The 20,833-nt window shown below is 49.3% G+C and overlaps 1 protein-coding gene across 7 annotated transcripts in view; it reads left to right on the forward strand.

Annotated features, from left to right (window-relative positions):
* Ten-m (teneurin transmembrane protein Ten-m) overlaps positions 1-20,833 on the forward strand; it is a 324,269-nt gene that overhangs the window by 128,079 nt on the left and 175,357 nt on the right. The window contains exon 1 of one of the 7 annotated variants that reach the window (XM_076893498.1): positions 14,285-14,390. The exons of 4 other annotated variants lie outside the window; for them this stretch is intronic. Coding sequence is in view for 1 of the 3 variants with exons in the window: in XM_076893499.1 (XP_076749614.1) it covers positions 14,378-14,390 (13 nt within the window). In the remaining 2 variants the exon portion in view is untranslated. Of the gene's footprint in view, positions 1-14,284; positions 14,391-20,833 lie in introns of those variants that run through there. 2 more of the 7 variants (XM_076893499.1, XM_076893501.1) reach the window with 2 other exon arrangements.

Raw genomic sequence — 20,833 nt, forward strand, 5'->3', positions numbered from 1 at the left:
GCTGGCACATCCAGCTGTATTTCACAGACCAAACGGGTGAAACATCCGACAAAGATCACCGCTGCACCACGAAAGTTATTCGTAGTGTATATCGAGTAACAATCTTGGAGCGATAACTCCAGCTATCTGATCCCTGCACCGATAACAGTCTTCCTAGGCACGATCGAATATACGCTCTCGAAGTTCGAGTAATCCACGCAGATTACCATCTGACGATTCAGTTAAGAGTACGTATAGGAAAAGGGGGAGACGGTTCTAACCGTAAAGGTTACGAGGCGGGACCCACGTGCCTCCACGAATGGCTTTCGAACGTCGTTACAGCCCTCGCGTCTTCGTTTCAGTGACTACGGTGTCCCTGGTGTAACCGTGGAACGCATCGATAACTTCTTCGTACTCGTCACGCGTATTCTGCGGTTCCCTCGATGGTTTCGAGTCTTTGTAGGCACTTGAGCGCGCACCCTTGGTATAATTGCGAGCAAAAAGAGGAACGGATATCGTAAACTCGTAGGCCGGTACCAGCAGCGGATACGAGCACGAGACACGCGGGCTAGCACGTTTGTCCGTGTCCACGAAATCAGATCGCGCCAGGACCGATCGACGCCCACGAGGCAAACAGATCCGGGACCATTCCTCAAGCTGGAAGAACGCGTTTCGTCCCATCGAGCCCACGATCCGTATACGAGACATCTCGATAGCATCACCAATTATTCTCGTGGTTAGGAAGGGGAATGGGAGCCTGTCAATTACCTACCTGGACCATGAGAAACGATCGTTGCTCGACCGCCAAGAAAAGGACTTGGGGGACGTTGCACGCCATTGACGGCCGACGTTTATTCAGAACCGGGTTAAACGAGAGAAAAACCGCGCTGCTCTATGATTTATGACTAGCACGCGCGTTCGTTTAACAAAGTAATCCGCATACCCGTTACAGACGAGATCAACGATCGTCGAAACTCGCTTAAGAAACTATGTGGATCGTTCCTCTGCTTTCTGGCCTGCTAATAACCAACGCAAATGTTCAACGAGACTGGAAGTATCAGGGCAGGAGGGAGTTGGCCTCCATTTCTGTTTGTTTCGCCGGAAAATTGCAAATAAAATTGCGCGCACGGGTAGGAAAAAAAATTCGGCCGGACTGTCAGGGATGAAACAATGAAAATTCGTCCGCCTTGACGGGCGGCGTGGAAGAGCGCGCTCGTTCGCTCATATCCACGGGATTCCTCCTGGCCCCCTGTCCCCGAAGTGCAATACGTCGATTCTCTGCGGCGGTTTCATGACTCGTTAGCCCGAAAGGGACATCCGCTCGTAGGCTGGCATTCGGGCAAAGTCGAGCCCGCCGGTTCTCGAATTTGCATGCCCAGTTTGTGTGTGTACACGTGCAATTTGTTACCGCCGCCATTGCCGCAGCTACTGCTGATTGCTGATTATTCACAGACGCTAAAATATACACGGCTGAGCCCGAGCCGCGGCTGAGTTTATGTACACATGCACGGGGGTTGAAGCAAAGTACGGAGGATTCATATATCCGCTCTCGAAACACCGCCGCCTTCGCGTGTGTACATTCCTGCGTTCCATTCGCATAATTGCCAGGCGAAAAAGGACGAAATTTTAGCCACCATCGGGAAGCGACGCGCGACGGCCGAGCGTTTGTTTAAAAAAATATAATCCCCTGGCAATTTTCCTAAGGAATTCCGCCGCGCGACCGTCTCGTTTTTCGCGAATCGATGCCGGCTAACGCGGCGTTCATCGAATTCATTTGTGCACAGCCACGCCGTTATTGTCGCGCGTGGTTCAAAGGATCATAAAAGAGTAATCGACGGTTTTCCGATGGCTTTCATCCTGGATTTCTGTAGGATCTGTGAAATCTATACAACCGAGGAGAGACGTGTATATAATTAATTAACTGTCGCTTAACTGTGTGGACAACATTTTGTACGGTCGACCCGCGAACACGCATCTCGAAATCATTTTATATATTCCAATGTATCATTTCTGCTACTTCTAAACAATTTTATTAAATTTTAACGCGCGAGGCGCGATGATAATCGTGGAGGGTAATTTACGTTCCCTTCCGCGAGAAATGATACCGCTAAATTGGCAGTAAAAAGAAGGGTGGCAGGGGGAAAAAATAGCGGCGAGGGAAGTATATTACGTCGTTTCGAGTTCTCCGAGGAAACGGTGTAAACCGAGTAAAACGACACGCAGGAACGACCGTGGCGGGGGTTCGTTTCCTGTTTTCAATGAGAAATTACGATCGTTACCGATAATTAACGCGAAACATAGTCCTACGGGCAGCGAGCATTGCGTAACCTCGTATAACATAAACGAGATACCTTCGTGGCAATTATCGCTGCTTACGACTATTAATAACAGGATTTTCTTGGCAGCGAACGCCGCGCGGCGAAGGAGGACCCTTTTCTCTTCCCCTGTTGCGGAAGGGTGGCCATCGACGCTCGTCCCCGACCACTAGAAAGTACCCTGTGCCACGATCCATCGTAACGCCGCAGCCCAATTTGCCGCGATTATTTTACATTCGGCAGAATTCATTTCGCTGATACGGTTTCGCGCTCCGTACCCTCGCGAATCTGCATAATGGACGAGCGACGGATGAATCGGTCATCGGAACGTAAATACTTGCTCGCCACCCTCTTTGATTCGTTATTATTCAGCCTCCGCTTCCCCGCGATCGATCGTCCCCAACTTTTATCCCTCGAACTCGGCTTCCGTTGTGGAAGAAACTTCGCTGGAATATCGTTGGGTATAATTTATAACATTTAAGATTGGAAATTTGTTTCCGACCGCTCGAAACCCAATTACACGCCCTCGTTTAAACGAGAAGCATCGATTCGACCGTTGGAAAAATCGACAGTTTTCGAACTTCCGCGACAAAGTCTCGGGTTTGATCGAAGCTATCCCGTTGGACGGCGAACCGAAATCGCATTGGATCGAGACGAAATTGGACGAGCGAATCGTAATAACCGAGTTCGACCTGGGCCAATCCTCGACCTTCCCACCCGATCTTCTAAGCACCTCACAAATTTCCGTCATCGACGTGGAACGATGGTTAAAACGCGGATATAATTCCATCAACCGCGGCAACGGAGGATCGCGCGGAACGATGGGCGAAAGGTGTTGCGAAAATTCAGAGACGCCTACGACAATTTCAGAGCCGGTGCAACGGCGTACAACAAGATACAACGGTGATAGGAGTTGCTTGTCAAGCTTCCGTTAAGCCGCCTAGGAGAGACAAACTCCCCGGCGAAGATAAGCTCTTGCTCATAGTAATTGAACCGCAGTTGCTCTAATCTCGACTGGACGTGTTTCCAGCGTGAGTCGGCGGTGCAAAGTAACGAGAGTAGTTAAGGCAATCTCGCGTATTCCGTGGAACCGTCGAATTACCCCGCGCTCGGAAATGCGTTTTAACTAATTGAACACGGCCGAAACGATACGAGAACCCGATGCGAGGTTGCCGCCTTTTTTAAAAACCAACGGGACGACGAGAGTACGGTCTTAACGAGAGAGGTAATTAGAGATGTGTTCGTTTGACGAATTACAGAAAATCGAGTCGCGAGAAATGTAAATATCGCAATTTTACGAATATACACGGGGAGGTAAAATTGATAGAGATTTTCTTCTGTAACGACAATCATCGTTATTACTCCCGAGGCGTCTTAAGGAAGAAGGGTTGACGGGAGATTCCGCGAACAATCTGCGATATTGTCTATATTTTACTGTCGTCTTATTCCGCCGACGAGATGAGAATAAAAAAGTGTAAAACGTCGGGGGTGAAGGAGGGTGGCGTGCGGAGTCGTGCTAGCGGCAAAATTACCTTTCAGACGATGCTTCATAACCGTTCGACAAATTCGAACTGGCGAGGAACGAAAATGAGAGTGCCTGACGTCTCGTACGTCGCCATAATCCAGATGAAACCTGTAGGAATGAGAAACGAGAATATCCAGACAAAGGAATCGGGAGTACTGTCCCGAGCGCACCGTGGAAACGTAAACTTTCTTCTCCTCACCTTTTCCTCTCGCTGGAACGGACGCCTTTCCTCTTCGCTCTTCGTTATTGCTTCGCTACGTTTTTAGTTCGTAATTAAAAATGAAACATCCCTGGTCCTCGTCAAACATTTTGTCGCGTTTAATGGATAAACGGATGAAACTGAACGCCATTATAATGCACCAAGTGAAATTCTTTTCTCCTTTGTCTGTTTCAGGTGAGCGCACTCGCGTAAGTTCGCGTCCGTACGGTGAGTCCACTTTTACCTTTCGTCCCGATAGCGTTCTGATTTTTCCAATCAATTATCGAGCTCGTATAATTAATTCACGCGACCGTCAGTACGGAATGTGACGCTCTAATCACTTTTTAACGTACCCCGATGTAAGGTCTGAATGTTTCAGCATACATACATTTCAAAGTTAGTGAAATATGCAACGGATACTGTATTATGCATTTTTGAATATCAAGGATGATATGTACGTTCGCAGCAAAAATAGAGAAGAATTTTTCACGGCATTATTCTTATAAATGACACGATTACCAGTTGCCTCGAGGAAGCGCACGAATCGAGATCCATCCAATATTGATTCTTCGCCAATCACATCAAAGATAAATAATCGATCACCCAGCGATTAAAATTACCACTGTTGGTAGATCAAAACCATTGGACAGAAGGCACCATTGATATCCGAGTTGAATTCAAATTGCAAAACTTAAAAAATTAAACGCATCATCCAACGATCTACGAACGTGTCATAATTACGTCTCCTCGTTTAACAATCGAATCAGCATCGCTTCTCGAACTTCATCAACATCTAAAAGAATAAAAACAAAAAAAAAAAATGTTAAAATCGTACACCACAATAAACGCGCGAGCAAACGAGGCGTAAGCTCGCCAAGAGAATCATCGATGTTTTTCATCGACTTAACGAAGTCGTAAAGAGTACGGTGCGCCGTGTGTGTGGGGTGTGCGCAAAGGTGGAACACGGAGAGGCAAGAGGGTGGCTCGTTCCAAGCGCGTATACGAAATTGCCGAGCAAACAGAGACAAGAATGCACACTGCTAGCAGAGGTGACGCGTCTGTGTGCGGGCAGAGCGGTTCATACGTGCGTAGGTACCGAGAACACGGGTACAGGGAACAGGTCAGAGGTAGCCCGATGCATTATTCAGCTCGGTCAACCCTAACTCACGCAAGACGCATCCCCGTCCACCCACGGCCACCTTTAGAATAAACCACGTTAACTACCGTTCCGCGTGCTCGTGTGCGCGAATAAACCCTGGCGACGGGAATAAGCTACTGCGCGGCCACCCTCCGCCGCGATATCCACCGTTCAAGTTTACCGATACCCCCGATCCTTCTCGCACACCGACAGATCCAGAACCGCCTGTCAAGAAGTTCCCGATTAGTCCACTTAGCGTTCCCTCCGCGCCAACGATCCGATTTTATCGCTCGACACTTTTCGAAACACCGATTTCAGCGAGACTCTGACTTTTTCGGTCGAGTGACGCTGCAATTCGAGACAATTTCGCGCGTAAATGAATTTATATACAAATTATCGCACTCAAGTGTCATATTTGAATATATTATCTGTGTTCACATTTTGAAAAACGTAATTATCGGGGTACAAGTTCTGTAGTTGCGTTTCGTGCAATGTTTTATGCAAACACTTACCAAGGTATCCTGAATTGCTGGAATCTTGTGGGTCATCGCTGCTACTTCTGAATTCACTGTTTATTACTCGAATTTTTCTGTTTCTCACACTCGATACTACTGTTTACACTTGCTCTACCGCCAATTTCATCATAGATAGATAAGTTTGTGGTTTAATTCAAAATGAAACTCGTCTTTAAAGTTTAAAACGAGTGGCGCAACACTTCGCGATACGCGTGCCCGCTACGATCGTCGAAACTGTACTAACGCTCGACACATCGTAGTCAGAACTACAGTCGTAGAGGAATTTTACGTCACAATGTCACTTTCGAACCGAAAATATAAACAGCCTAAGGGACATATTCTCGCGTCAATATTTCGCTTCTATCAATTGGAGATAACGAAATTCAGTATAAACGAAGACTGTCGTCTCTCGCTTGTCGCTCGAGTTATCGTGGCGAGCGAGAGTCGCAGTTCGAACACAAACGGTTAATAACGCGTATACGCTGCTAAATGGTGAGGGGATGAAAACGGTGGTGAGTCTTTTTAAAAGCAGCGAACGTGCGTATGTATAAAATTAATCGCTGTGGAACGAGTTGAACGAGTCTCAGAAAGTTATAGGGGTTGAAGACTTCGCTTGAAGTACGATGACAGCCATTGCAGCGTTACCTTCTCGATCGAATGTCCATCCTGTACATTGATGAAAATATTTAATGACCGACGTTGTACCATCAACTGAATCGATGTTTTATAATCTTGTCGTGACCCAGACTCGTTCGTGCCGCATTATTATTTTTCGCGTCCCTCGGGTATGAACGCTCGGACGAAGAGCCAGTAAGATGTTATTGGAATTTGCCTAGTTCTGACAGTGGAATGCAAAAGGCTATTGAAAATAGAGGCGTGTAGATGTATACGTATACCTGTTTGTCGTTCGCACGGTCGAATGCGCAATCGTGAGGGCAAGGGAAAAAATGGGTAGATGGCTGGAAACGTTCGAGGGAAGGCGGAGGCTCGCCCCGTTTGGGGGAGTTTCAAAAGTCCTTTGCGAGTCGCGGTCTGATTCGAGGGTGGTCAGGCGAAACGAAATGGGTATTTGGTATTCTGACGAAGTAACTCCGACCTCTTTCCTCTTTTCCGCTCGTCGCACATGCACGCCAGCTATCTTCCGATCGTTCCGAGCGGCCCCGTGTCTTTCGTCTTCGAGGCGAGTAAATATTTGCGACAACGCCGGCTACGAAACCGCGGAACCGTTCATACGGCAAAGGGCGGAATAGAATGCCGTGCCCGGTCGACTGTTCCTATCCGTTTGTCTTTGGGAATAGAAACGGTCGTTGCGAGACGTAAGAACGTTGAACGACGATCACGATCATTTGAAATCGCGAGTACGACGGACAACAGAAGAGAGGCCAGAAAAGTGTGTACCCTCGAATTAATTTCGAGGCGACGCGAGACGACGGACGGGAGGAAATAGATCGAGTCGAAGAAAGTTGGTCGCGTTCGGAGTCACTCTGCATAGAATGGCCGTGGAATCGATAATCGGCGCTGGGATCCGAGAAACGACGGATCCGTTGGGTAGTTTCCAGTTTTTAATTAGCGTTTCTTTACGTAATTCCGGAGGCAATTTCTTAGCGAGTTAACAAACAAGGAGGACGCCTTAGCCGACAGTGGCGGGGACGGGTCCCGCGCGGCTGAGACTTTCGATTTGAACCAACCCGCGGTAAACATTCAAGTCGAGCCAACTTTCCACACGGTTCCTTTCCTCCCTGGCAGCGGCGTCGTGACTTAAGACGAGAGAGGAATCGTTTTCATCGTTCTTTCCCCCGTCTCTTTTCCGGCTGGAACTTCTCGTTTAGGCCGCGGTTGTGCCCTTTTCGCCTCTTCCCGGGCTTCCTCCGCTTTCTCTCGTCGTCGCCGTCGTTTCCTCCACCGTGGTATCGCAAGTTCGCGTGGGGCCTTCGATTCGGTCGCTGGCGGGCGGGGGCGGACGGCGAATCCGCATCAAACGAACCGATTGCAGAAAACTTGTCGAGAGCTCCGACGAAATTCTCCGTTACCCCACGGCGTACCACCCTCCGGGCCCCGCCGCGACAGCTGTTATCCTCTGCTCTCTTCCCGACGGTGTCGCGGCGTTCTCTTTCACCCCGCATCCACCACAACCCCCCTCCCCGCCTTCTTTCCCCGATTGTCCTGGTTTTATTCCAGGCCATTGGCCCCCGTCGCGATATAAGCGGAGAACCGAGGCGTAGCTACGAGATAGGAATCAAAAGACCTCAAAGGATTGAAATCGCCCTCCAGGAGATGTTGTTCGTCTTCGATCACCGGTTAGCCGAACGCGGAGAAATTGCTGTATTATTCGCGCCCGATGGGTAAATGCTCTTTGTGCTATTTTTCGTCTATCTGGCCGTCTCGTGGGTGAGTATCGATGATTCGAACGCGATTCGTATCCGGTGGACGTTCCGAGGAAATTTCTGAACCTGAGCGCCATTTAGGGGAGTGCGTCCGGATCTTTCGAAAGTTTTATCAGTTTATTCGAGGCAATCCCCGGACATTAAATTAACGAACATCGCGGCTGTTGTTTTGTCACGTGGTTTTCCGAGGGGAAACGACTCGAGACACCCGGAAGCGGGGCCAGTTTACCCCGAGGAGGAACGTTTCCTGTGCCAACGTAATTTGGACAGCGGCAAGAAACGGGCTCCTTTATTTTACCCTTTAATTTACCTATAAATCTCGCGATGCTGCAAAACTTTGCCTGGGTCGGGGTGTATAATTCAATTATACACACAGTCGCTCGCCATTAAGGTGCATTACTTACGGTATACCGTAAGCGCATTGTTACCGCATAAATCAGAGACCCTTCGTGGACGCAATGGTCTCCCTTCTTCTAATTATGGACATTGTACGTCGCTTTCGATGTTTCGACGCAAGTGCAAACATTCCGGGAAAACATCCATCCGCTTCTCAAACAGCGGAAGGCAAGACTGGCCGTGGCTTCCGTGCTTCCGTTCGAAGGCTCCGTCCGCGTTGCCGATACCGTCCAAACATCCCTCGAATCCAACGATACGTACACACGACCGAAAGTAGATGGTACGTACAAACGTGCATCTCCGCGCGTCTCAAGTCGTGCCCATCCATCTCTTACACGCGCCTCCCAAGAACCTTTATTCTGTACGCTTTCCAACCCTCCACCCTGCGCGCGATAACGTCGACCTCCGTCAACTGATTGCGAGAGAAAGATGTCGCGCCCTATACGGAATTCCCTGTCTCGTTTCGTTCAGGATCATCCGAGGCAACTTAAATCTTCGACAACTTTCCCCGCGCGGTTCACGTCAATGGCCCGTGTATTACGTTACAGAAAGTGTTACGTGGTTTCGCCTCGCAGCGTTTCCTCCTCTTTCCCTTTCTTCGACCATTTCCGGTGCAACGCTAATCGTTCGTACATTTTCCCGACGTCGTTTGATCTCCTCGATGAACCTGCTCTACTATTCATTGTACCTTCGACGAAGGGTTCTTCTTTTTCTTCCTCCTCTTCTTCGTTCTTCCTCCTCGACTCTTATTGAATAATTCAATCTCTTCTCTTTTTCTTCTTCTTTTTTTTTCTTCTAACCAGAACGTAGACGAGATAAGAGAACTTCGGGGAGTTTTCTGCTCGGGGCAAGATCGATGTCGAATGAATGTGCATGTATGGAAATGCATGGGTGGAAGTTGTCACCGTTCTACGAACGCTTTCATATTTACATATTCGTAGATTGCTTTATTTAAATCCGTGCACGATACAAAAGAACGATAATGGCACTTACAGATGCATATGTAAATCGAAATCGAAGTGCCCCGCTGGATCTTTCCAGGCGTATCCCGTGAAAAGATGACGCGCGCACCCTATTGTGCTTGTCTCTTCTTCGACGTCTAGTCGGTTAGAACCGAGCGGCAAGTAGGCCGCCGCTTCGAAACGATACGACGGAGAATTTAAATATTTATTGAACACCGAATTACTTCGTCGCGATTACGCAGTACCCACTGCTAATATTTTACTACTCTCCTGGCGATTCAAATGGTTGTTCATTTTTGAAAATATCTTTAACGAGCCGCTCTGAAACTCGATCGCTTGATCTCTGCTCGCACAAATGGGAAAACATCGTCGCCGTACGTTCGACGTACGAATCGCTTTTCCACGCACCGAATTCGCGATTTAATATAGCCGCGCACCCCTTCCCTTTCACACGGAACAATCATACAAATATATCGGCGCACCTACGATCCTCCCAAGGATCGTCTTCTCCTCTACGACATAACTCGGCACTCGAGAACGGCAGAAGGAGAAAAGTAGAGCGCGGATAGGGGGTCTCAAAGCCTCCTACGCTCCTCTCTCTTTCTCTCTGCCAAACGAACTATCCAGACTCTCCGACCTCTATTCCTCCATTCTTTCCTCCGCTGCATTTGTTCCTTATTAGATATTCCGTTTTATTGAACGAAGCCTAGAAGCCTGCCTTCCTGACGCCCTTTCTCGCATCCTTCTGCTTTGCCCCGGCTACACACGAGGATATATCCACCGCCGTGCCTCCCATCTTCCACCCCCTTGTCTTCTTTGCCCTCTGCCCCCTTCGCCCACACCCAGCTTCCTACCCCGTCCACCCTGCGCCCACCCCTGCCGCGATACGAGCGCCTCTCGTCCACGACATCATTTTATTCCGCGTCTCGAATTTCAAACGTTATTATTCACCGTTCCGCGAGCCCCTCCGCGGAATCTTAGATCTTTCTCGTCGAGCATTTCCGGTTAGGTGCGCACACCCGGAAGCCGTTCTTCCCTTCTTCTTCTTCTTCTTCTTCTTCGTCGTCGTCGTCGTCTTCTTCGTCTTCTGCCGTTCGACTACTGCGATGGAAACGTTTCGCTCGGCTACTGTCGCCTTTGGTCGTCGGATTCGTTTCTTCTTCGCGCGCGGAAGAGGGTGCCGCGCACGGCGGATCCGCTGGATAGGCGGGGGCGCGCGATGGAAATTTCTTTGTACATTCAATCGGAGGATCAGAAGTGTATTTTGATGAGGAGACAAAGCCAGGCTTTATCGTCACTACGTTCGACGGAGCGTGAGCGATCCTTGGGATAGCGACTACGTAATACGAGCGATTCCGCGACGACGGATAATAGATATTGTTTTACAAAAAGTGGATGGATTTCGAAGGCAGCGCGTTGTAGGACAAGAGTGAAGTTTGTTTAAATAAATTAATTAGTGATAACGTTGGTTAGATCTTGCATTCGTTTTCAAAACGATGAGTACCAAAGCTGTTACGAACTTAACAGAGTCTGCTCCATATCCGAGGGATCGCGAATGCGTGGGCAACGCGATATCGATCATAGAGGTATAGAAATTAAAGCGTGATATCGTAGCATTGGAGTGCACGGAACATCGTTTCCTTTCGTGCAGGGGAAAAAGCCGGGGAAACAAGGAGAAAAAAAAAATGTGCTTCCTGTAACGCGAAGCGATGGAACACTTTTAAAATGAAGTTACCTGCAGCAATCTCCGATAAAATGTTTCCAAAGCTCTCTCGTTACTTATGCTGTGCGATGGTATTGAGTGTCGGCCGGCACGGTCTATAAATACAGTTGTACCCGCGTAATAAAATAATTTACATTCACCTTCAAATGAAATATCGCCGACGACAAGAATCAATATTGGAATAACATTTTATATATAACTCTGGGTGAAAGTTTCCAGCAAAAGCAACCGTAAACTCTTTCTATAATAAACCCCGTGGACGATCTCGAATAATTTATCCGCCGCTAAGTAAACCTACTTCCTCGATTGACCGCGCGTGCTACTATCGACACGTCGTATCTTTGAATGAAAATTTAAAACCCGAATAATCACGATAGACGTCACGGTCCGCCCTTCGAGGAGGCGCCTTCATTCCATTTTTTCGCTCCCCCGCCGTTCAACGACCAAAGAACAACGAACGTAGGCAATATCTGATCGTCCCAAATTGGCCGCGTCCTTTCACCGTGCTCCTCTCCTGATCCAGGCAATCATCATTCTCGAGCCATCATCCACGAAATGACCCCACGAAAGCCCTCCTCGTACACTCGTCGCGACCTCTCCGTCCATTTCTTTCCCTCTCACCTTCGACGCGTACCCTTGGATTCCTCCACCGCCCAGCCGTCGATCTTCCCTTCCGTATCTTTCGCCTGAAACCTGCCTCCCCCCCTGGTCCGTCTTCGTTCCCTCGAATCGAACGAGTCGCGCGTCCCCCTCACCTGAACACGACCGATTATGTCAGCCGGAGTTAAAGCCACGTTTGTTTATCTGATCCCACGTTATAACTACAGACAGACAGGCTACCGGTAGCTCGTTCCGGCGCTCCACGCGATAGCGGGCAACCTCTCGCGTATCCGAGGAGGACCGAGGGCGGTAGATAGAGGGGACGCGATAAGAACGGACAGCGGTAGGGAAAAGGGAAAGGCAGGGAACCGGTGGCGAACGGTTGGCGAACGGGTGGCGAACGGGTGGCGTGCTCCGTTCTGTCGCTCGGGGCGAGGACGACTCCTCCTTCGGTGAACAGTTTAGCCACGATGAATGGACCGAATGAATCACGCGAACCAATTAAGGATTACAGTGGAGGACGCCCTCGGTTGGCTCGGTTCCCTCCCGTAGATGGAACGGAACCAAGAGCCAGGAGTCTACCCCGTTCACGGCTGCTTAACCTTCGCCGGCTCGCACTTAATTGGGGCCCGCTAAATATACTTTCCCGATCGGGGGTGTTCCGTAAATTTTCTTCGAACGCGCCTCGAACGGCCGTTCAATCGGGGCTTAACCTCGTCGTGGCCGCTCGTTACAGCCGAAAGGAGTCAATTGGTTGTGCCACGTTCATTGTACGATAGCCGACAATGGGACCGTGTAATGGTTCCTGTTTACCGTTCCTCCGCGCACCCTCGCGGACGCAACGTTCGGTTTAATTTGCTAATCGCGCGACGCGATTCCGGACAGGGTGAACGCGAGATTTTTATTATCCACCGGCTGCGCATTCGTACCGCGCTTCCGTTGTTACTGTCCGATAGGAAACGAGAAACGTGGGGCTGAAATTTTTCCTCGCGGTCCCCCGGATACTCGCATGGCGTTTAATATTCAACCGTAAAGAGATTTACGAGAAGCTTTTAGACAAACAGCTGATGCTGTATCAATTTTGTCGCTGCGTCTGGGAGTAATTTCGTTTATCCGTCAATCTGATAGTTTATTTCCATCGGGAGGATCATTCGTCTATGTTTCCCCTTCGTTTTATCTCTGGTGGGATCGCATACCGTGCATTATGACCGTAATGAAATGAAATATTAAACGTCTGACCATGAATCCCACGAAATAATTTAATAACATTCTCGACTGGCACGTTGCACGGATTCCAAGGAATTTCAACGAGTATTCGCAACAATTCCACGCGACGATGACAGAACGAAAGAGAACGAACCGTTCGGTTCAAATAACACCAACTCCGAGGCACACCCACTGCGTCGTAGAATCTACTTACTACAATAACAGCCGTCTAATAAAATAAAAGCTAATCAAACTTAATTTCACGTCCCGCGTTCCCTGACGACGCGCGTGCCGCTCGGAAACAGCCCGCACCGTAAGCCCCCGATACGAGCGGACCTAATCTAGTAGCTACCGGCAGTCCTCGCGTCCTCCACGTCCTCGAAACCGGGCCAGGGAAGAGGGTATTCGACGCGAGAAGCCGACACCTCCTCTTCTTCTCTCTTCCCCAGCCTTTAACTCGACTCGTTGGTAGCGCCGCTGCGAGCGTCCTCCGGGGGCACAGAGTGCCGATTTAGGGGATGAAACACGGAAGTAGGTTCGCGTGTACCGTCTCGCGTATAGGTGCACACGACTCTCGCCCCCCACGGTACCACGGAAGGGAGAGCGTGGATAAGACGACGAGATGGAGGGTAAATAGGGACGAAGGGGTAAGAATGCCGAGGAGGACTACAGGCAGGACGAGAACGTCGCCGTCGACGACGACGACGACGACGACGACGACGATGTCAGTGACTGCCGGTGACGACGACGGCGCAATGTCCCCGCTGTGTCGCACGCATGCGCGACACAGAAGTAACCGCGGCGAACTCGGGTCGAACCGGGAAGCCAGTCAGTGCATTGCCAGCTCCCGAACGCGAGCCAGCACGTTCCTACGTAATCGCGAGATCTATATGTCCCTTTAACTGGTTATCGCTCGCACAGTGACCCCACCGTTTCAGACGACCGTGCCGCACGATAGACACGAACGCCCGGCTACGCCTCCTCGCCTCGCCACGAACTCTGTGCAACCAACACCCCTGCGTATCGACGCGGGTTCGACGACCCTTTTCGCGGACGTCCGCATACCCCCGTCGCGATCGCCCGCCCGCGGTACCATCTCTACGGCCAGATCGTCGCAACCACCAAGAAAACGGCACGGTACAGTGCGGGACATTGCCGTGTGCAGTATCGTACATGTGTTGTGTGCCATCCAGCGACAGGATACACGTCGGCTGTCCTTGGATATAGCCAGCGATCGGTACCATCGCATCGCCGTCTGACGGATCCCTGCGATTCTACCGCAGAAACGACCGATCAACCGACGGACGTGCGTCGCCTGACGACGACACCCCGAGAGATGACCACGAGCGTCACGATGGTGATTTAAGAGTGTCGTGCAGTGCGCCCTTGTACGATGACAGAGAGGCGATCGACCGCCTACGTTTCAGGATCGTAAATGTACCGATTGGGTGAGTCTTTTTTTAGCTTCAGACATTTTACTTTCTCTCGTGACACTGTGGCGTGTGTCTCTCTTTGGCGTTGTTCTCGCGCCCCTTTCGACCGTGCTCCGGTTCTCTGTTTATCGGTAATCGCGCGCACTTTCGATGTTTCTTACCTCCCCACCACGCCCAGAGGATGACCGCTCCGTTTGGCGTCCCGAGAGTCGTACGTTGAAGGTTGACGAACGACCCCTTTGTTAAACGTCTGGTATCCTGCGTCGAGAGTGTATTTCCACGGATTTTCTTTCGACATTCACGTTTGTTTGTGTACCGTCGTTAACCTCTGTCACGCTCTCTCTCTCTCTCTCTCCCAGCGTATTTCATTCAATCGATATTTTGAACCGAAATGGCGAACACTAACATTGCCATTCGGATAGTGCACGTAAAAATAGAGGCTAGGAAATGAAACGCACCTCGGTGCGATGATCTTTGCGATTTCTTTGAAAGGTTGCAATCACCTCTTGCATATGTATAATACGTAGCGCATATTGCGATTGGGAGGTCGCACTTCCGGGCAATTCACGAGTAGGTTTAATATACATACCTCGTAATAATTCGATGATTATCTGCTCAAGTGACATTGCTTAGTAAGATATATGATGTTTTAAACACAGTTCTCGACCCGTGCAAGCGTAACAAATTTATTATTTGCATTCCAAACTGCGGATCGCGTACTAGAAAATTTGTCAACGGGATAAAATGATAGTAGTTGACTTATTTTGGGAGAAAATCAAGATCGCAGGTATCCTCACGATGGTACGTTTCACCCTCGCGATACATCGTGGACCTGTACACGCGTTTAAATATCACAGGAATGCCTGAGGCTGGTAATACAACAGCACTTGACCTCATATAATATCCATATACACGCACACTGTACACATTCTAACCAGACCCGAGTGTTTCACCTCGAGGATAACAAAATTGATCACCGTCCACGCAAAGCAAATTTGTTTAGACGCGAGCTCTTAACATTCGAGTTACAAGAAACGTCAGCCTGGCGAACGTCGAGTGGACAAGTTCGTAGAAGCTTCTTTAGCGCGGCCATTCGGTCACGTAAGAAACTCACGCGACGACGCGATAATATTAAAAAGCTTGGAGAAAAGAACGATTAAAATGATCGCCGGCTGGAAACGCTTCTGTTTAATATCCCGCGAGCAGCATAAAGAACTCGTGCAATTACGATTTACGATCGTACACGACGGTGGACTCGCGATCGGCCGAATTGCTTCGAACCCATTGTACGTCTTAGCCATGGAAACGATTCGAGCGTTGCAAACTAGTTGGAAGAAAGTTACGACGTAACTTGGCCGCAATTCCGTCGGTTCGAGCCCATCGCTAATCGCGCTAGTCGCCGTGCGATAAATTGTAACGTGTATGGGCCACTTAAGACGGAATTTAAAACCAACTCCACCGGGCCATCGGCATTTTTAATGGTACTCTATGATCTTTGAACTTCGTTCCCCGAGCAGAGTATTCGAAACATCGTCGTACGTCGCGTACACAGGTTGGAAAACCACCCCTTTGAGTATAATTGATGCGAATTTCATTAGCCTGGCGGATAATTACCGGCTGATAATTTCCTGCCTCGAAGCCGGGAAACTTCGATCCGCCTTTGAAGATTTTCGAAAGTTTCGCGTCGCGTTTCGGATCGCTCGGTGTTATTCCATTTTCGAGGGCACTCGCGAAATAGATTGATTTACTATGCGGCAAACTGAATAATCCATTTCATTAGGCGATGGAACGAGCAACGTCATTTTTTGTGCCTCGTATCGGGTTTGAATTTCTTAAACGCTCTGAAATCTGACAAATTCAATAACTGCTATAACCGCTGCGAACGTAACCGATCCTCATACATCTACGAATTTGTATCATGAATCAATAATCGCGCTTGTTCGTTAATTCTTAAAAACACTCCGTTAGTATGATCACAGTTACGTGTTCAAGTGTCCATGCCTTGCAACTTTTATCACTCCCGCTTATCTGTGTATCAATACATCTATCTATGTATCATCGCTCTAGTGACTAGCTATCTATTCATATCAAACACTCATTTCCAGTTCTCGCGATTGAGCTAGTTCCGCAATGGTAAACTTCCAGTTCGCAAACGAAGGTTAATTGTTTTTCAATCACCGCGCAAAGTCTCTCGTTACACAAACCATCGATCTCGCAATTTAAGAGAAAGCATGATAATTAACTCGATACGCTTGTTGTGTGTCATTACAGCGCACGTATGCGAAAGTGGTCGCGACGCTTATTCTTTCGCTCGTCGCTTTCACTTTCGTGGACAACTTTTTTTCAAGCACTGCCAAGTAGTCCTCCAGCTTGGCGTCGCCGTTTTATTCGAGAGGACCAGCGGATCCGTCATCGAAATCGCGCTCGACGATCGGCGCGCGACAACCTCGAACGCGACGACGCGCGGATCAAATGGTACAGAGTGAAACTCGGCTCGAGCGGACAATAAATGACGGGCGCGGTGGTAGTAGGACCGCAAATTAAATTGGAAATTTCGAAAGGGACGGGGACGCGTTAGAGGCGGCGGACGACCTATCGGTGGCATTTTAAATGGGAACAAACGCGAGGCGCGTATTCGCCGTGTTCGGAGCGCGGTTCGTGCCTGGGTAGCGTGTCACACGTGCCGTTGGCAGCTACGAAAATAGTTGGGCGAAAAATAATGACCCGGCCGGGGCCGGTGCGACGCCGTGTGGAATAGAAAGGCGAAATTCAGCTGGATATGGCGATAGTAGCCGTGCCGGTGTTACCTCGTTCGAGCAGACCGCGCGAAGCCTCGCCATTAGGCCTCTTGTCCGCGATGAAAACCGTCAGGAGTCGCCAATAAAATCGAGCCGCATCGAAGCTCGTAACGAACCCATCGTTTCGAACTCGTTCCTCCGACAGCCACCATCATTTTCATCGTAAAAACGCGCTTTCCACCATGAAAACGCGGTTTTTCATTCGATCGCGTTACATCTGAACCACGATTCGAGTCGTTGATCGATCGCGTCGGTTTGGTAAAAGATACGACACGAAGAACGCTTAGAGGAACAGTTGACGATTGTCACGAAGAACGTATTATCGCGCGTATTTACGTGCGCCAATTGAAATTAAACGAGGAGGAAGCCATCGAGGCAAGAGGTCGCGCTCTATCCGGGCGGAGGTTCGGTCGATCGGTCGACGACAGCGCCAGGATGTTCGCGGATGATTCACTGCGACGTATCCAATCTCCTCAAGACGATTGACCGGTATTCGCCGGCGGGACGTAGTCGAGAACAACGACGAATGACAGCGATTAACTTCCCGGTACCAGTGGCAATCAATTGCTCTTGATACAGAGAGAACGGATCGGTGAATACGAGAACGCAGGCGCTCCTTTGGTCTCCGGCCGCCTATTAAAAATACTTAACCGGCCGGTCGTCGACCCAGCCATCGCCGATACCATCGACATGCAAATGTAGTCCGCGTGTGCCTACGTATTTATGCATTCTTCGATTCTCGAACGCTCGTCGGACGTTGCTCGCGTCCTCGTGCAGCGTCCGGCTAGTTTCGCACCCCCTCCTCGCAGGGACATCGAAGAATCGGTGGAGGAATCGTCCAGTCGCGCTCTCGACGCCTCCATTTTGGTACCGCGTCGATTTCGTCGTAGGCAGGAATTGATTAATTGAAGCCAAGCGAATTACATCGTTCACGAACGTGTCATTAACTTGTAGACCCACCCCTTTGAATCGCATGTTTGAGGAATATCGGACGAAGCGACTTAACCTTGCCGTTTGCGTTCCGTGCCGGTGATTAGCTTCTCCTTTCACTCCCGGTTTATCACGATTTTCGTAGCGTGCGTTAAGGATCGTTCCTTTTTTTTTTTAGAACCGCGAGAATCGTCGAGGTGTCTGCTTTTTCGTTCCAACAGTCGATGCCTTCTTCAATTTTCCACCGACTGCGCGAATGTTTTAATATCGTCCGTGTCGAGGATTAATTGCTTTTTAACATAAACTCCATTTGGAGATTAGAGTTTGTAATACTCGCGACACAGCCGGGCTATTGTTGCTCGTGGCTGGTTCGAGTAAAGTAAAGAACGGGCGCGTCGATTTCGATCGCTGTTCGAGAGCAAACTGAATAATAGGAAAGCACGGAAATCCTTAGAAAATTGCAAATACAAATGCCCCGCTCGCCGTGTCACGCGTCGAGCATTGAAATTCCCTGGCCGCGATTGAGACCGCCGAGGCACGTCGACAAAGACATCCCGCTGCTCGGTAAATATTCATTTCGACACCATCGATCCTGAATGTAATCGGACAGCTTAACTCTCTGGCCTGGATTCGAAACAGTGACCGACATTTTCTGTTCCCTAATCTCCATTACTGGCTCGAAACACTTGTCTTCCCGAGCGCTTCTTCCATCTCCTCTTCCAGAAAAGTGGAGCGTCCTGTAACCGCGTGGAACGATACGCTCTGCTTTTTACGACGACCTGGAAAAATAAAAGGGCGACAGAGTATCGATGGAGTCTTTCCGTCCAAGTGGCTCGTCTCTAAAGGAAAGCGAGGAGCCTACGCGTAAAGTCGAAGGGTGAGCGTCAGACCGAGGGGAAACAACAGATCGCGGGCATCGAGACGCGAGGCGAACGGAGGTGAGAAAGAATGGCGTCGAGGTGATGTACACGCGTGGAGGACGGTCGCGTTTAAAAATGCAATCAGGGTAATAGCGGGGGCGGTCTTGCGAGATTGCACGGCGAAGGTATTCTCTTCGTTTCTTTGTTTCCGCTTTCTGGGTCGGGGCACCCCCCGTTTCCTTTAAAGCTGCAGTCACGTTCGACTAAATTTATCTGTCGAAATTGTGACCATCGAGCGAGTTCATTGCAGATGAATTCTACTGCAAATGAAACCTTGTCTACACGGGCCTTTTATGAAAATTAATTAATGGTTATCTCTACGATCGTGGCTTTACTGTACTTCCTGCGCGTGTTTACAGGTTCGTTGTAATTTATTACAGCGAAGGAAAAATAACGCGAGCAGCGTAAGAGAAAACTCTTGCAGTAATGCAAGCGTAATTATTGCAATGGATCGTGGAAATGCGATCTAACGCGAGTCGACGTGAGTGGAGAAATGATTGGGAACGATGAAAGGGTCGTTGAATTGGTAATCGAGTCGACGCGAAGACGTTCTAGAATTACCTAAATTGAGGATGATGAATGCGATCGAATTGTAACTTTCTCTGGTATGCTCCGAGTATAAATAAACGAAGAACACGTTCGATCAACAGTCAGCTGCCTCTGTATCGTCTCATAAAAGCTTCGACGATTTTCTGAATCGACTCGCGATTCAAACTAATTAAGATTTCTGAACAAAAATTTTATCGTTATCGCGCATCGCTGGAGAATTGAAAGATTAAATTAATTTCCAATAGCTCGAGGAACTGTTTCCTCGTCTTGGCGATCGACGATCGATTTCTGTGGCGGGGGATGAAAAATCGTTCGAGGCGGAGGTCTGCTAGTCGGTCGAGGTATGAAAAGAATTTCGCACAATTGTCACGAAGTAAACTTCCAGCGATGATACAGTTTTTCGAGCTACTAATCCTGAAACAATACTTTCCGTCCGAGTCGAACTTCCCACGGGAAAGTTTCCTCGCTCGGTAGAAAATAACTTTTCTTATTTTTAAGTGGTATAAACCGTAGCCGCGGACGCCACCTGTCCAAGGCAGGCTATGTAATGATTACGTTAGGGAAGAAATATCGAGCGCCAAGCTAACCCGCTCGTTCCATAACACGATTCGTATCGAACAGAAAATACTGGAGGTGTTAAGATTTATATTTTAATTGATCCGTCAAGCTGTCCGCGAAGCAGTCTTATTTTCACTGGACATATTGTCGTAACCCAACGCTCGCGAGGAACGCCTGTTTCCTCTCCAAACGACGACGGTCGTCGAAAAACCGGGATGGCGATTCGAAAGGTAAACGAATCCACCTCAGAGTTGTCTCAAATTAATCGACAATAGCGTGGCAGCTGATAAAGTCGACGGACATGAACGCGCGCGGCTGGACATCGAGAGTACAATATGGCTCGAGGCAAAATTGCTCCCCCGCGTTTGGGGATGTGCGAGTCGTCCGTGTCCCCGCGCGCGGAGTCGCACTCCCGCATAGCCAGGCATTCGTGTAAACGTTCGCGCGCATGCTTTGGTGCATCGACGAATTCGTGCCGCGACGTTCGCGCAGCGTGTGCACCAGACTGCTCGACGCGGCTCCAGACACGACTGCTTTTTCATTACGGACGCACGTGTTCCAGGGATCGAGAATAATTATGGCGATGTACATCAGGCGCGATACATTTCGGACAAATTGTGTTCGAGAGCTGACGCCTGCATTTTCTTCCATTATCGCGTATCGATTTTTTTTTTCGAGCCCCTCCCAAAAAAAAAAAACTCTT

Source organism: Xylocopa sonorina, chromosome 4 (assembly GCF_050948175.1).
Source record: "Xylocopa sonorina isolate GNS202 chromosome 4, iyXylSono1_principal, whole genome shotgun sequence".
NCBI classification, from domain to species: domain Eukaryota; kingdom Metazoa; phylum Arthropoda; class Insecta; order Hymenoptera; family Apidae; genus Xylocopa; species Xylocopa sonorina.